At 42.7% G+C, this 17,478-nt stretch overlaps 1 protein-coding gene across 2 annotated transcripts in view; it reads right to left on the bottom strand.

Moving 5' to 3' along the window:
- Nucleotides 1-9,160: 9,160 nt before the first annotated feature.
- LOC129839145 (heterogeneous nuclear ribonucleoprotein L-like) overlaps nucleotides 9,161-17,478 on the bottom strand; it is a 59,537-nt gene continuing 51,219 nt past the window's right edge. For both annotated transcript variants that reach the window (XM_055906424.1, XM_055906423.1), the window contains 4 exons: nucleotides 16,186-16,387; nucleotides 15,671-15,728; nucleotides 15,129-15,227; nucleotides 9,161-10,590 (listed from right to left, as the gene is read on the bottom strand). In XM_055906424.1, the coding sequence (XP_055762399.1) occupies nucleotides 10,535-10,590; nucleotides 15,129-15,227; nucleotides 15,671-15,728; nucleotides 16,186-16,387 (415 nt within the window). In that variant the 3' untranslated portion in view covers nucleotides 9,161-10,534. The remainder of the gene's footprint in view (nucleotides 10,591-15,128; nucleotides 15,228-15,670; nucleotides 15,729-16,185; nucleotides 16,388-17,478) is intronic.

Raw genomic sequence — 17,478 nt, 5'->3', positions numbered from 1 at the left:
CCAACATATGATATAACCCTCAGCTCTCAACTACCAACACAGGACACACTCATTATCTCCCCTCTGAGCAACAGAACACTGGCTTATATGGCTGGAGAAGGAGTCTAATGGGATACAGCTTTATCCTCTGACGAGAGGGCGGGGTCAGCTCCAATTATCGATGTGGCCGACCAATCAGCTGCTTGGGGGGGGATTTCAGGAATCCATCCTGAAACCCACACATACAAACAAAACCACAACACAGAAACTGGGGAACGTAACAGGCTATATGGCATATATTATACATTATGGGCCGGTTTCCCAGACACAGATTAAGATTAGTCCTGGACTAAATAGCTATTTCAATGGAGATTCTCATTTGACAATGCTTTTTAGTCTAGGACTAGGCTTAATCTGTGTCTGAGAAACCGTCCCTAAAACATTCAAATAGCATCATAGTGTGAAGGAATGACTGTATATATGAATGGACAAAGCCATCAATCGCGTGACACCATTCATTCCTATGTGAAAAGTAAATTCAGCACGGAAGCCAAATTAAGTCAATTAAGATGGCGTCTCATGTGGACATGACATGCGTGGTTTGAGCTACTCCAGGAAGTGAAGTTGCAGGGTAGCTCAGTGTTGCCCCATGTCATTGAGTAACTCAAGTAGAAGGCCGACCGGGGTACTGCAAGCTGCTATTAGCAACTATATATATTATAAATTATCTTCTTCTGTGTGATTTTTAAATAATCGGTTCAAGGACATACATCTGGTGTATTAGAAGCAAATATTGGTAACTATTGTACCATGACTGTCTTTAAAAAATGTATTATTTACACAAACATTGACCACGGGTATTGCAAATTTTTCATTCACAATAATGGGGATCCTGTTATCTGCTAACAATGCCTGCAGTACCACGGTCGGCCTTGAACTTCTGTGGCTTCAATGAGTAGGGGAAGTCTTTCTACATTGCAGTGAAGAAACATGTTTATTTATTTACAGGGGCATTGGCAGGACATAGAAGACTGCTTCGAATCTGCATGCTGCCATTTGACAGGGTTGAAATATGGCCTGATAACACTCTGATCCCAAGACAGGTACGAGTTATCCTGGGGTAGGCTGAAGTAGGTCAGAGGAGAATGTTTTACCCCAAGTATTAATGTCCTTGCTCCACTGCCTGAAGCGGGGGAGGGGGGGACTCAATGATAGAAGACATCAGGGATGTGCTCATCAGCTATTCCCTGCCTGTTTCAGTCCATTGTCTTCTGTTTGGTGCCTAATGACCACGACCCTGAAAATAAATCATAATCATATATTGTTGTACTTTTTACCCCTTTTTCATGATATCCAATTGGTAGTTACAGTCTTGTCCCATCGCCGCAACTCCCGTACAGACTTGGGAGAGGTGAAGGCCGAGAGCGACTCGTCCGCCGAAACACGACCCTGCCAAGCCGCACTGCTTTTTGACAATGCCCCCTTAACCCGGAAGCCAGCTGCACCAATGTTTTGGAAGAAACACCTTACAACTGGTGACTGCGTGCATGCACAAAGTTAACCATTTTCACTGTAGTGTCCAAAGCATCTTTCAAGCTGTCAGGCATTCCCCTGGCAACAAGAGCCTCTCGGTGGATGCTGCAGTGTACCCAAGTGGTGTCGGAAGCAACTGCTTGCACGCGCGTTACCACTCCACTATGTCTCCCTGTCATGGCTTTTGCGTCATCAGTACAGATATCAACACATCTTGACCACCAAAGTCCATTTTAATGTCACAAAGCTATCAAGTACTTTAAACATATCCTCTCCTGTTGTCCTGGTTTCCAGTGGTTTGCAGAAGAGGATGTCTTCCTTAATTGACCCCCCATAAACGTAACGGACATATACCAGGAGCTGTGCCAGGCCTGTGCCACGTCTGTTGACTCATTCAACTGTAATGCATAGAATTGACTGGCTTGTATGCAAAGCAGTAATTGTTTCAAAACATCTCCTGCCATGTCACTGATGCATCGTGAAACAGTGATGTTTGGTGGTGGCAGTGTCTGTATAGTTTTTTTGGCCTTCTCCCCTAGCATTGTCCCAGCCATATCCGTGGCAGCAGGATGAATTAAGTCCTCCACAATAGTATGGGGCTTGCCTGTCCTAGCCACTCGGTAGCTCACCATATAAGACGCTTCTAGCCCCTTCTTATTAATGGTATCTGTTGCTTTTATACATGTCTTACTACTCGAAAGTCATCTTAATTCTTGCTCAAAAATCTCCCGTGGCTTATTTTTCAAATTGGCATGTTTTGTTTCTAAATGTCTGCGCAAGAGTGAAGGTTTCATTGAGTTGTGAGATACTACTTTTGCACATATAACACAATGTAGGCTGAGGAAAGGCACTACTCCCAATATACACTACCGTTCAAAAGTTTAGGGTCACTTAGAAATGTCCTTGTTTTTGAAAGAAAAGCTCATTTTTTGTCCATTACAATAACATCAAAATGATCAGAAATACAGTGTAGACATTGTTAATGTAGCTGGAAACTGCAGATTGTTTATGGAATTTCTGAGGCCCATAATCAGCAACCATCACTCCTGTGTTCCATGGCACGTTGTGTTAGCTAATCCAAGTTTATGATTTTAAAAGGCTAATTGATTATTAGAAAACCCTTTTGTAATTATGTTAGCACAGCTGAAAACTGTTGTACTGATTAAAGAAGCAATAAAACAGGCCTTCTTTAGACTAGTTGAGTATCTGGAGCATCAGCATTTGTGGGTTTGATTACAGGCTCAAAATGGCCAGAAGAAAATACCTTTCCTCTGAATCTCGTCAGTCTATTTTTGTTCTGAGAAATGAAGGCTATTCCATGCGAGAAATTAAGGCTATTCCATGCGAGAAATTGCCAAGAAACTGAAGATCTCGTACAACGCTGTGTACTACTCCCTTCACAGAACAGCGCAAACTGGCTCTAACCAGAATAGAAAGAGGAGTGGGAGGCCCTGGTGCACAACTGAGCAATAGGACAAGTACATTAGAGTGTCTAGTTTGAGAAACAGACACATCACAAGTCCTCAACTGGCAGCCTTATTAAGTAGTAAGTAGTACACGCAAAACACCAGTCTCAACGTCAACAGTGAAGAGGCGACTCCGGGATGCTGGCCTTCATCACTTAGGTTAGGGTTCATGCAGATACCCAATGATTATGTGACGTTCAGAATGAGACAGATGAGGTAATAATTAATAATGGACTGTTATTGATGTAAGAGATATTTAGATAATCTTTTGAGTTTAAGTCGGTAGATAGCAATTCTGTAAACTTCCCGTGGTGCCCCAAATTCCAAATGAGTTAATTGGTACATGATTAATTTAATCGAGTAATAATTAAACGTTGTAGGTCATTATCTGATAAATAGAAGTCATCACATTGAAGATAGTCACGTCACGACACAGGTGAGTTTTTGCCTCCGGCCAGTGAAGATAAAGTTGACTGTTCAAAGGGCTGACAAAAACTAGCAGAAGCCAATAGGGTGTAAAATAAGAAGAATCCATGTTTAAGGTAAGGTGAGAATGTCTTTATATATTCTAGATATCGTAGCGATCCTTGCTATATGAGCCACGTTACAATCCCCACCAAGTGGGTTAACCCTGTTGGCGCAAAGCATAGGGTGTTTACCTTTTACATGAGGAACTTGTTATAGAGAAGCGTATGAACACACACTCCCGAAAGAATGGGGGTAATGTAACGACCTTAACCCAAAACCTAGCAACCTCTTTCAGGTTTGGACCTCTTGGCGTAAGGTGTTGGCTTGGCCGTCGCTGGACCAAGGTTCGAGTCCCGTTCAGGGCTACCCTCCGAATTCGGTACAATATTCAGTAAGAGATTCATTATTTGACATTTTATTCCACCGGTAATATGGTCTCAAAATACAATTATTTTGCACATACAAGCCTCATAGCTATCTTAATAGCAGGCCTGTGTTTACTTCCTGGAAAAGTCTCTTGATGATGCAAAATGCATCATCATAAGACTTTTTTGCTATTGCTTGATTTTTGGGCTTCGGGGTCCAGTTAATTATCAAAACATTTTATCCAGATCGAAAGGATCCTGTGTTGGGTTATATTCTTCTCCCAATTCAGATATGGTCCCTCCTTGTTTTTCAGTTCAATTTTAAGCGATAATTGAAACACATCTCTAATATACTACATCATATGCTGCAACAAAGATCATGTTGTATAATCTCATGACATGTGGACAAAATATTTACCTCTGCTGCAGAGGATAAGTTCATTAGAGTTAACTGCATCTCAGATTGCAGCTCAAATAAATGCTTCACGGAGTTCTAGTAACAGAAACATCTCAACATTAACTGTTCAGAGGAGACTGCGTGAATCAGGCCTTCGCGGTCGAATTGCTGCAAAGAAACCACTACTGAAGGACACCAATAATAATAAGAGACTTGCTTGGGCCAAGAAACACAACTAATCGACATTAGACCGGTGGAAATCTGTGCTTTGCTCTGGTGAGCCCAAATTTGAGATTTTTGGTACCAACCACCTTATCTTTGTGAGACGCAGAGTAGGTGAACGGATGATCTCGGCACGCCAAATCAAATCAAATCACATTTTATTGGTCATATACATATGTTTAGCAGATGTTATAGCAGGTGTAGCGAAATGCTTGTCTTTCTAGCTCCGAAATTGCAGTAATATCTAACAAGTAACACAAATCTAACTAAAGGAATGGATTTTAGAATACATAAATATATGGACGAGTCATGTCAGAGCAGCATAGACTAAGATAAAGTAGAATAGAATACAGTATATACATATGAGATGAGTAATGCAAAATATATAAACATTATTGAAGTGACTAGTACAGGTGCAGTGACTAGTACAGGTGTATTTATTAAAGTGGCCAGTGATTTCAAGTCTATGTATATAGGCAGCAGCCTCTAATGTGCAAGTGATGGCTATTTAAAAGTCTGATGGCCTTGAGATAGAAACTGTTTTTCAGTCTCTCGGTCCCAGCTTTGATGCACCTGTACTGGATGATAGCGCGGTGAACAGGAAGTGGCTTGGGTGGTTGTTGTCCTTGATAATCTTTTTGGCCTTCCTGTGACATTGGGTGATGTAGGTGTCCTGGAGGGCAGGTAGTTTGCCCCCAGTGATGCGTTGTGCAGACCGCACCACCCTCTGGAGAGCCCCGCTGTTGCGGGAGGTGCAGTTTCCGTACCAGGCAGTGACAGGATGCACTCAATTGTGCATCTGTAAAATTTTGTGAGGGTTTTAGGTGCCAAGACAAATTTATTCAGCCTCCTGAAGCTTGCGCCTTCCTCACCACACTATCTGTGTGGGTGGACCATGTTGTTGTTGTTGGTTCCAACTGTGAAGCATGGAGGAGGAGGTGTGATGGTGTGGGGGTGCTTTGCTGGTGACACTGTCTGTGATTTATTTTGAATTCAAGGCACACTTTATCAGTATGGCTACCACAGCAATACGCCATCCCATCTGGTTTGCGTTAGTGGGACTATCATTTGTTTTTCAACAGGACAATGACCCAAAACACATTTCCAGGCTGTGTAAGGGCTATTTGACCAAGGAGGGGGATGGAGTGCTGCATCAGATGACCTGGCCTCCAAAATCATCTGACCTCAACCCAATTGAGATGGTTTGGGATAAGTTAGACCGCAGAGTGAAGGAAAAGCTGACAACAAATGCTCAGCATATGTGGGAACTCCTTCATGACTGTTGGAAAAGCATTCCTCATGAAGCTGGTTGAGAGAATGCCAAGAGTGTGCAACGCTGTCATCAAGGCAAATGGTGGCTACTTTGAAGAATCTCAAATATAAAATATATTTTGATTTGTTGAACACTTTTTTGGTTACTACATGATTCCATATGTGTTATTTCATAGTTTTGATGTCTTCTACAGTGTAGAAAATAGTGAAAATAAAGAAAAACCTTGGAATGAGTAGGTGTGTCCAAACTTTTGACTGGTACTGTACATATATATTTTTTTTAAGTAAAATGCCCCTTTAAGGGTTACACACACACCATCAACAATTAATATTCACAAAAAGTGTTCTGAAATAACAACCTGATGGTTTCAGGAACTCATTGTGATTGTATATTACGAGTAAGGTGCCAGAGGGAAAGAGAGTTGAGGGTTTTCTTCATCTGTTTGTGTGTAGTGAGCTTTTGATACTCCAGTGAGGTCCTGAGGGAGAAAATCAACTCTGAAAAAAGTAGGGCACAGACTTCTACAGCGGAGAGTTTCTATGACACGGGTGACTGAAAGCCATAATCTCCCTCGCTCTCTCTCTCCCCCTCTCTCTCTCTGATGGCTCGAGAGAACTTCTGAGTGTCAAATCGGAGGGCCTGTTGTCCGGACCTCTGGCAGTCTCTATGTGGGTGCCACAGGGTTCAATTCTCGGGCCGACTCTTTTCTCTGTATATATCAATGATGTCGCTCTTGCTGCGGGTGATTCTTTGATCCACCTCTACGCAGACAACACCACACTGTATACATCTGGCCCTTCTTTGGACACTGTGCTAACAAACCTCCAAACGAGCTTCGATGCCATACACCACTCCTTCCGTGGCCTGGTGAGAAAAACAGGGATTGCTACAGCCAGGGAAGTGTGACAAAAGAGAAGAGAGGGAAATAAGGGAGGCCAGACGGGTTGCTTTTCATGCGTCACTGAAGCACACAGACATGCAGAGTGGGTTTGGTCTTTTCGGGACACAGCTGTGTTTACCCCACGCACATCTCCTCGAGAGCCCAAGACCAGAGGGGCAGCAGGGCAGGAGCCACTGCCATGGGCCCCCGTGGTTATAGTTGAATACAGAGCAGAGATACAGATGGATGGTGTCTAGATCATTTTCCCCCAAAGTACCAACATCAGTGCTTAACAAACCTCTGTTTGAGGACCCCCCCCCCCGCTATTCCACACATTGGATCTATTCCAGTACTAGCATCGCTGATCCAACTAAATAAAAACGTGATTAGTTGATCAGTTGAATCAGGTGTGCTGGTACAGGAATAGATCAAATAAATGGAGCAACTGGGGGTACTCAAGGAAATGTCTGGAAATCACTGTTCTGGATAATGTAACTCAGAGCTACAGTGCATTCTGAAAATATTGCGTTACGTTACAGCCTTACTCTAAAATCGATTACATACATTTTTCAATCTACACACAATACCCCATAATGACAAAGCAAAAACTGATTTTTTGAAATTTTTGCAAATGTATTCAAAATAAAAGACAAGTATACCTTATTTACATAAGTATTCAGACCCTTTGCTATGAGACTCCAAATTGAGCTCAGGTGCATCCTGTTTCCATTGATCATCCTTGAGATTATTCTACAACTTGATTGGAGTCCACCTGTGGTAAATTCAATTGATTGGACATGATTTGGAAAGGCACGCACCTGTCTAGATAAGGTCCGACAGTTGACAGTGCATGTCAGAGCAAAAACCAAGCCCTGAGGTTAAAGTAATTGTCCGTAGAGCTCCAAGGCAGGTGTGTGTCGAGGCATAGATCTGGGGAAGGGTCCCAAAAAACTTCTACAGCATTGAAGGTCGCCAAGAACAGTGGACTCCATCATTCTTAAATGGAAGAAGTTTGGAACTACCAAGCCCTAGAGCTGAGCAATCGGGGGAGAAGGTCCTTGGGTCAGGGAGTTGACCAAGTACCCAATGGTCACTCTGACAGAACTCCAGAGTTCCTCTGTGGAGATGGGAGAACATTCCAGAAGGACAACCATCTCTGCAGCACTCCACCAATCAGGCCTTTATGGTAGAGTGGCCAGACGAAAGCCACTCCTCAGTAAAAGGCGCATAACAGTTCGCTTGGAGTTTGCCAAAAGGCTCCTAAATGACTCTCAGATCCATGAGAAACAAGACTCTCTGGTCTAATGAAACCAAGATTGAACTCTTTGTCCTGAATGCCAAGCGTCACGTCTGGAAGAAACCTGGAACAGTCCCTAAGGTGAAGCATGGTGGTGGCAGCATCATGCTGTGGGGATGTTTTTCAGCGGCAGGGACTGGGAGACTAGTCAGGATCGAGGGAAAGATGAACGGAGCAAAGTAAAGTGAGATCCTTTACGAAAACCTGCTCCAGAGCGCTCAGGACCTCAGACTGGGGCAAAGGTTCACCTTCCAACAGGACAACAACCCTAAGCAGACAGCCAAGACAACACATGAGTGGCTTAGGGACAAGTCTCTTAATGTTCTTGAGTGGCCCAGCTAGAGCCCGGACTTGAACCCGATCGAACATCTCTGGAGAGACCTGAAAATAGTTGTGCAGCGACGCTCCCCCTCCAACCTGACAGAGCTTGAGAGGATCTGCAGAGAACAATGGGAGAAACTCCCCAAATACAGGTGTTTTAAGCTTGTAGCGTCATACCCAAGAAGACTCGAGGCTGTAATCGCTGACAAAGGTGCTTCAACAAAGTACTGAGTGAAGGGTCTGAATACTTATGTAAATGTGATATTTGAGTTTTCTATTTTTAATACATTTCTAAAAACCTGTTTTTGCTTTTTCATTACGAGGTATTGTGTGTAGATTGATGAGGGGAAAAAACTATTTAATCAATTTTAGAATAAGGCTGTAACGTATCAAAATGTATAAAAAGTTAAGGGGTCTGAATACTTTCCGAATGTACTGTATATAGATAGATAGTTTGTCAATTGCTTTTTCAAGCAAGACGCTTTGCAAACCTTTTCACTGTGAGGACCAGCCTGATGCCAAGATGCGACCAATATCGACGACGACTATATCCTCAAATAATTTGGCTTGTAATCATAATATGATTTGCCTGCTTAATTGCTTACACATCACTTAAAACAGTCTGAAGTGTAAAAGTGTTTTCCATAACCCTGTGACCCAGACGTCAGGACACCAAATTCTAATCAGGAACTGACAGTCCTACCTTGACCTTGCTAAACGGATGAATTTCACTCTCTGTATCATGAAACATGACAAAGCAACAGAAATCTCAAAAAGACTGACTGTTCTCATTGTTCAAATGGCATTTAGTAGAGATATAATTATCTATAAATGTTTAATTCAATATTAAACAAACTATAAACCCTTAAAGGTAACCTTATTGCAAAGTGTTACCAGAACTGGACATATAATAGTATGCTGATTGGATAAGCACGTATTGGAATGGGAATAAAATGACCTTGTTGTGTATCGACTGGCAAATGTTTTAATTTCTGCACATGCTCACAGTGAATTCTTCAGACATGGTGGTGGTGTGCCAAGTACAAACATGGAGACACAGTATAACACTAAATACATACAGCCCGCACGGACCTTCAGTGTTTGGAACTCTTGAAACAGTTTGGGAAAAGCAAATGTCCTCTTCAAAAAATGCCGTCTTGAGAGAAGACAGACGTGTGGTAGTGGCTGAGTATTTCACCCCTCTGGTTCAGTGTTTCCCAACCCTAGATCCAGGGACCGACATGGCAGGTTGCTGTTCACCATCAGAGTGTAAGCTGACACCGACTTCTGACACAAGTCTCAAGTGTTCATTTGAGTTTTAATTCAAATGGTCCTCCAAAAAAGAGGACCATCGACAGGAAAAATGTAGAAACAATCCTTACAGAAAAAACACATGATTTCACATGTGGAAAATCATATGATTTCACATGTGTTTTCTTGGAACAATTCACATGTAAAATTGTGTTTTTTCCATAAGGAACTGCTCTTATTAACATAGCGCCCGGACACCCACTCAACTGCTATACACACATATGTACACTATAATGTGGACGGGTTGTTCATTTACAAACACTGAGTAATCTCTTATATTGCAGAGTTAGGCACACACATTTCCACTAGTTTCCACCAGTGTTTCCCCTAGCTAGAGCAGCCCTCCACCGCCGAAATTGATTTGCCCTCCATTGGTTTCAATTTGTAATTTTTTATCCCAGCTGCTCTAGATGTTGCTTTGAGGGCTTTTGCATCCCGCCTAAGGAAGAAACTAATATAGGGGAAAAACTGGGTATACAGTTCTCATGGTCCAACTTTGGGAATCGTCTGAAAGTTGTAAAACTGGCCACTGGCCATCGACATCAACCTAGGAATTAAAACGGACCGTAGGCCACTGTCTTTCGACCACTAAAATAGGTCTCACAATAAAAAGACAGAAGTCAAATTCGGCCCTCGGCAAGTCAGCACAGGAAATGTCAAATCAATTGTGGTGCAGAGTAAGCAGCCCTGCCAGGATGCATAGTTGGGCTTTCCTCTCCCTCTGTCAGTTACAACTGTCAGCCCAACCACTCGCAGCTCCTTCAAATCGTTTTTGTAAATAAAGGAAAAAAGACAACAAAAAGAATCCATTAAAATAGTTCATATGAGGGGGAGAAATGATCTTGAGTGGTTTTTAACACCCCGCCTTTCCATTCTCAGGTCCGAAAAAGTGTGTGGACTAACCACCCTTGCGTTGTTTCTTTTCGTTCTCCTTTGTCGGGTGCTCTTCCTTTCTCCCCTATCCGCTTCTCCCCTTGTTGATGGGCGAACTAGTGCGGCGGCCATCTTGGTTTTCCCGGGTCTCAGAGGTGTGAGGAAGTGGAGAAGCAAAGCTTGAGGGTGTAAGGGTTGGAACCATCTGCAGATGGAAAGACAGAATCGGAAGAAGGGATGAGGAGAGGATAAAAAAATACACGACTTACACACATGTTTAACTCTATACATTTACTTTGAGGGGTGTGTGTGTGTGTGTGTGTGTGTGTGTGTGTGCGTGCGTGCATGCTTGTGTGTATTTGTGCGTATGTGTGAACATTTGCTCTAAATAATCATGTGTTGACACGAGTCAGTTTGAGCAATACCCTGGTGGGATATTTCATGAAGCAGAGGCAGTAAGTTAGCCAGCGAAAGATTCTGAAACCACTCCATATAAAAGGCCAACTTCTTAAGTAAAGTGTTACAGGGTGTTTTTATTAAAGAGACATGATCTATGAGTTATGTACCTGACTTTGATAAACCCTTGGTAGCAACATTTGTTCCATAGATTTCCTAGATCACAGGGGAGGTAGCCTGCAGGTGTAATTGTTTACTACTTGTTATAAGCATGCACAAGCCTTTATAATGTCTTATAATAATGCTTATAATATGTCATGTCTCTTTATGTATCAACATTTTAACTGAATGCCTGGTCTTTACTAGTCGGGATCATGTTTCAAGTTGTAATGTCACATGCACAAGTACAATGAAACATACTATATACAGGTAATATTTTTTTTAAAGTCAGTACCAATACCATATTTACATGTGAATGGATACTGGAGTGATGGAGGTAGATATGATAGGGGTAAGGTGACTAGGCAACAGGATATAATATAAACAAAGTAGCAGCAGCTTGCATGTGAGTAGGTGTGCGGGTGTGCAGAGTCAGTATAAATGTATTTGAATATTATGTGTGAGTGAGCAAACGATGGAGTGAGTGTTTGTGTGTGTGTGTTGTGTTGCCTCAGGGGGTTACTCCTTATATTCTGTATTCTGACTTTTTTTCAGCTAACTGGGACCTTAGGCCTGCCACCCACAAAGAGACTATGGTGTGAGGCTCTCTGTATGAAAGCCATTATTATGAGAGAAAACAAAACTTTCTCCTGCAATTTTCCTCCTCTGCCACAAAAATAAAAAATGTAAGCACACAATGGAGGTGTTTGGGGGGGGGTTCCATTTTTGTTTTGTCTATTGGCTTTCGTTTGCGTTGTGAGCCAGTGTGAAGGTGAATAACTGCTGTGTAGGGGAGGAACACAAGGGAAGAATAAAACAAAAAAAAATATTTCACTTGTATTGTAGTCGATAAATAGAGAAAGTGAACAAATGCGAACGATGATGAAGGCCAGTGATGAAGAGGCGTCTAGCGGCTAGCCCGGCACGTTGATTCTATCTGGCATCGTCCGGATGTATATTTGCATCTCACAAGAGAGAGCCACACCTTCACCGTGACAACCTCCAGGATGAGACGTTCCCACGGAAGTCCTGGGGGTCACTGATGCCAGGAGAGGAGTGACGACTGTTACCGTGTGAATTAAATTGTAGTGTTTGGTTTGTTTCAAGAGCTTATAAAGAGCTGCCCATTTTGATATGTCTTACTGCATTGTATGTTTTCTGGTTGATGTATTTTTTAAAGTAACTGGACTGCTCCCGAGTGGCGCAGAGGTCTAAGGCACTGCATCTCAGAGCTAGAGGTGTCACTACAGAGCCTGGTTTGATTCCAGGCTGTATCACAACTGGCCGTGATTAGGAGTCCAATAGGGCGGCGCACAATTGGCCCAGCGTCGTCCGGGTTAGGGTCTGGCCGTCATTGTAAATAAGAACTTGTTCTTAACTGACTTGCCTTGTTAAATAATGGTTAAATAACATTTTTTTTAAATAGACATTTTTTATATTGGGTTGATGGGTGTTCAGGCACGTTCCTGTTTTCTGGTCATAACATTAACATTGATTAGAGTTGATTAAATAAGAATCTAGGTGTGTTGTTCCTGCCTTTCGTTTCCACGAGCAAAATATTAAGAAGTGTTCATTCGGGTTGGGGTACGTTCCCCGCTTGAATTTGGTTAAGAGGGGAGGGAACCGGCTCATACTTTGAGAACTTGCTACCAAGCTCCTATGTGTATCAGACACACGTCGTCCCCCCCCCCCCCCCCCTCTTAGAGATGATTCTGAACCGACGACATGTGTAACCACGTTAAGTCTTAGCCTATTGGCGATGATCATTTACTCCGTGCCATTCTGTAATGTATCAAGTATTTCATGTACACCGTCATGTTTGAGTGTCAATTATTTCACGACTAATACATTGTTTTACAGAGTAATTATTTGACTGACTATTTGCCTTTAATTTGATAGTTGTTAATTACACTAAACACTTAGCACATGCGTGGGTACCAACTTGACATCCCCGAGCTGCTTGCCTCAATAAATGAACGCTAGAACATCGTTCGCGAGGATTAGCTATTTGCATCTAGCCTCTTAGGAATTGCATAACGGTGCAAGATCGACACAGGTTCATTATAGTCATGCTGAGTCGGTGATGCAATGATTCACCGTCGTGCTCGGTCCTCCAGAGACGCACAAAGTCTATTGCATGTATTCACATAATAATCCGAGTCCGATTGATAAACGTAGTTTATTATTCAACATCATTCCCACCAACCTACAGTACGACTGTTGGAGTTTTATTAGGGAAACCCCTCAAAAAGATGTGTAATGCAGCCTTGTAGCATGGAGTGAAGGTAAGCACCTCTTAATGACATGCACAAGCTAGCATTACTTCCTAGCTTTACTCCATGCTACAGGTTAGTGATACTTCCTCCAACAGTATGTCCTCTATAAGGTTCAAATCTGAGTGAAAAAACAAGGGTTTACAATGAAAGTCACTTCGGCTGCGTTTGGACGAGGCCAAATTCCCCCCCCCCCCCCAAAATTATCACTAATTGCTCTTTTTGGCAATCGGATAAACTCAGAAAAAGATCTGGTGAAAAGATCTGATGTGATTGGTCAAAAGACCAATTAGTGTCTAAACACAGCCTTAGGTGTGCTAAGTGTAATTTTAGATGTGGCCTACAGTATCAGAATGAATGTTAACATATACATTTAAACTATACTATACTTTTTTGGGGGGGGTTCTATGCAATCAGACTGTGCTAGTCAGCTATTGATTATTAACATTATGCTCAGGTAGCATAGTTGTTTTGTTAACCTATAAGAGCCTATATGAGCCTATAGCTAAGCTATATGGAATTGTTTTAAGAAGGTCATACCAAGGATCATTTAGCTATTTGATTTATGATTTTAAGACCCCTTCATGTCTAATTGTTTTTTGGGGCCTTATCGTTATTAGACCATACAAACGCATTGAATAACAGATTCACGACATGGAACAACAGATCGTCCCAACAAAATATCAAAAGGATGTTTGTTCTGATGTCTCTCCTATATCTGAGAGATCAGGAAACATTTATATATATATTTTTTTTTTTAAATGTGTATTTAACCCCTTATTTTTGGCACTAAACAGTCTTATTAAGCCCTTGCCTGTTTCTGGACTATGTACCCACCTACCTGACCATTCTGCCTGTCTTGACCTCGAGCATGCCTGCCACTCTGTACCTCCTGGACTCTGAACTGGCTTTGACCTTATGCCTGTCCACGACCATTCTCTTGCCTACTCCTTTTTGGATCAATAAACATCTAAGACTCCAACCATCTGCCTCCTGTGTCTGCACCAGGGTCTCGCCTTGTGTCCTGATAGTACTCTTCCATAGATTTTTTCAACTGGTACCGGGGACCTTCAGACGAGTATTGTGAGGCCTGTGGGCATCCTAGTGCAAACACTGACATGTACATTTTGTGAGAAGACCGATTTTTGGGATGTCTCATGTTCTGACAAACACCGCTCTAGCTCTGTCACCTTTCACTGCAGATGCGGAAGTGCGACATAGGCGCATGCGGTGGATTGAGATGCATCCAATGCAAAAAAAGGAGATATCTCTAGCTTAAACTGATGGATTTTGATGGGGAAATTTGTATTATGATAATTAGATTTCCGCGGGGTTTCCTGTGTTTCCTGTCTCTCTGTACCAGTGTATTTATCCCTGTGTTTCCTGTCTCTCTGTACCAGTGTATTTATCCCTGTGTTTCCTGTCTCTCTGTACCAGTGTATTTATCCCTGTGTTTCCTGTCTCTCTGTACCAGTGTATTTATCCCTGTGTTTCCTGTCTCTCTGTACCAGTGTATTTATCCCTGTGTTTCCTGTCTCTCTGTACCAGTGTATTTATCCCGGTGTTTCCTGTCTCTCTGTGCCAGTTCGTCTTGTATGTTCAAGTCAACCAGCGTGTTTTTCCCCAACCTTATTTTAATTTTTTGGGGTGGATAGTTGCAGTCAGAACCATGTTAAATGTCTCGAAGATGTCATTTAAAAGAGACAGAGGAGGTGGCATGGGTTTTCTAGCAGTTTTCTAGGGCTGCAGTCTCTGGCGCACATATGGTGTTGGCAGATTTTTGCATCCAGCCTACTGTCTTGTGACACATTCTCTTTCTACCATTCTCTCGTCATCTCTCGCTCATTTTTTCTTCTTCTGTTATTGAAGCAAGCATTCGGATGTCATTCTCTCCGGAGTAGGACACAGTACTTACTTGGAATTCTGATCTGGTGGTGGTTGAGGACTGTCAGAACCTCCACAGCGTGTGTCTTGTTGTCAAATTCGAATAAGCCTGAGATAGTTTTGGAGCTGGCTAGAAGGGAGAGGGAAAAACATCAGCCAACTTGAAAAGAAAACCTGTGAAAGTGCTTAATACAAGTGTTAATAATAAATAATATGTCGGTAGCGCTTTAGAATAACTGTCATGAATACACATGAATAAGTATTTCATCATTTGTAAACGTTGACACGCATTACAATTCATAAGCATTTATAACATGTATGATCATTTTGAAAGCATTTATAAGCATTTATAGGAAAGCATTCATAATGGTCTATTCATATCAGTCATAGTAGAATACTCTTTATCTATTTATATTATTCCTTATGAATCACATTTCTAATCTAGGTGCCTAGCAGTCGCTGACACATTATTTAGAAAAACAGCTGAACGTCTATGACTAGTCCCTCTACTGAATTGACTCATGTCATATAATGTCCATTTAGTCCAACACAATGAATGAAATGAGCACTTACGTTTCGCATCGAAGACTTTGAACTTGGTGAAACCGGGTACATCATGCTCTGTACATAACTAAACATAAAGCACACGACAGAAAAGTTTCAGCTATTGCGTCAACATTGCTTCATTCAGTGTTTTGTATATGTTATCCACTAGATGGCGATGTTACGATATGAATCTCAACACTGGACAAGAAATAGGCTTCTACAGGCCAGTGTTATTCAAACCTGGTCTTGGAGGGCCACTGGGCTATTGTCTGTCTGGTGCCAAATAACTTGACATATTGCAAACATTTGAATCACTGTTTATTAAAATGTTAAGAACTATCTCCCCACTTGCTTGTGTCTTCTCTACCCTATAGGCAGGTGTCTCCTGCTACCCATTATCAGGGTCACCCAAACTTTTAATTCCACTATAGAAAGCATTCAACCTCCCCTTACCACCACCTCCCACCTCTCTAGACATCAGTCGCCATTCCAGCCTAAACAGCCACCCCTTCGCACCCTCCTTCCCTCCCCTCCACACCCACCCTCTGCAGCTCGTCCTCGGTGATGCAGGGCGGGACATTGTAGAAGTGCAGCACAGCGGCGGGCGGCTGGATGATGTTCTTGGACGCCTGGCCCACGCTGCTGAAGCGGTTGTTCCGGGTCATGGCGAAGTCCTTGTAGCTGCTGCTGCCGTCCTCCAGCTCAAACACCTGACTGGGGATGACCGCGTGCTGCTTGGACACACTGCAGGGAGGGAAAGATCGAGGAAGGGAAGGAAGGGAGGGATGAATAGACAGATAGATATATAGATGGGAGAGGAACACAGCTGCTAGGTTTGCAGCCATAGATCATCTATATGTAGTTCTATGTTTCCAGCTCTCCTATAGTGGGTGAACAAAAAGGAAGCACGGGGGGGGGGGGGGGGGGGGGGGGGGGTTATACATTCATGAGGCCAAGGTACAGATAGAGACAGGAAGAGTAAACATTAAAAAAAACCTGTCTTGACCCTCTAATAATAAATTGGCTCTCAAGGGCCGCGGGGAGCGAGAGGTTAGGTATGTATCGGTTTAGTGCTGCGAGAGACTAAGTCCCAACGGGTTGAAGGGGATTTATGAAATGCCCTTTGAGTTTTTCAATGCTATGCAGTCTCTCATTCAGAGGCCTAGAGATGTCTATGGCAGCGCCATTTCTAACATGCTATAATTATTGTTTGTATTGTAACATGCTATACTATTTGGGGCATTGTTTATAGCATGCTATAGAAAAATATGTATTTCATGCCACGACATCCATCTCTTTCACAACATATAGCATGTTACAGACAGCGCCTTCAGATTGGGTGTGCAGTCAGTAACTGGTGGGCCGTCCGCCAACATAATGAAATGCTGTTTGAATTCCTTGCGGCGGGGTTGAATCCCGGCGGAGCCGAACCAAAGACTCGTCTAAACTGGATCTAGCAGCTTAGGCAATTCATTCTTCTGATGGATGGAGGCTGCCAATTCGATAGGACGACTCAACGCAACCCACACAGAGCCTCTAAACAGCCAACGCTGTCGCGACGAATAAGGCCTTTTGTGTACCTCCACTGTCCTTTTTTTCCTAACGCTTCGAAGATTCACCAAAACCAAAACTTGCTCAGCGACAAATTGATGATAATGACGACGGTAATAGCTTTCTCTTTCAAAGAATGGCCTCGCATCCTCTCGTCCCGCCTCCTTCTCAAAACGCATTTGAGGAGAAAGGTCCAAGGTTCTTCCCTTACATTTAGAGAAGGAGGCAAGGAGAGAGAGGACACGAGGAATCGAGGAAAGACGAACGTCACGCTCATCAAGCTA

The sequence above is a fragment of the Salvelinus fontinalis genome, chromosome 40, assembly GCF_029448725.1.
Source record: "Salvelinus fontinalis isolate EN_2023a chromosome 40, ASM2944872v1, whole genome shotgun sequence".
Lineage (NCBI taxonomy): Eukaryota > Metazoa > Chordata > Actinopteri > Salmoniformes > Salmonidae > Salvelinus > Salvelinus fontinalis.
Note: the sequence above shows the minus strand (reverse complement) of the source record. Positions and strands in the feature narration are given on the sequence as shown.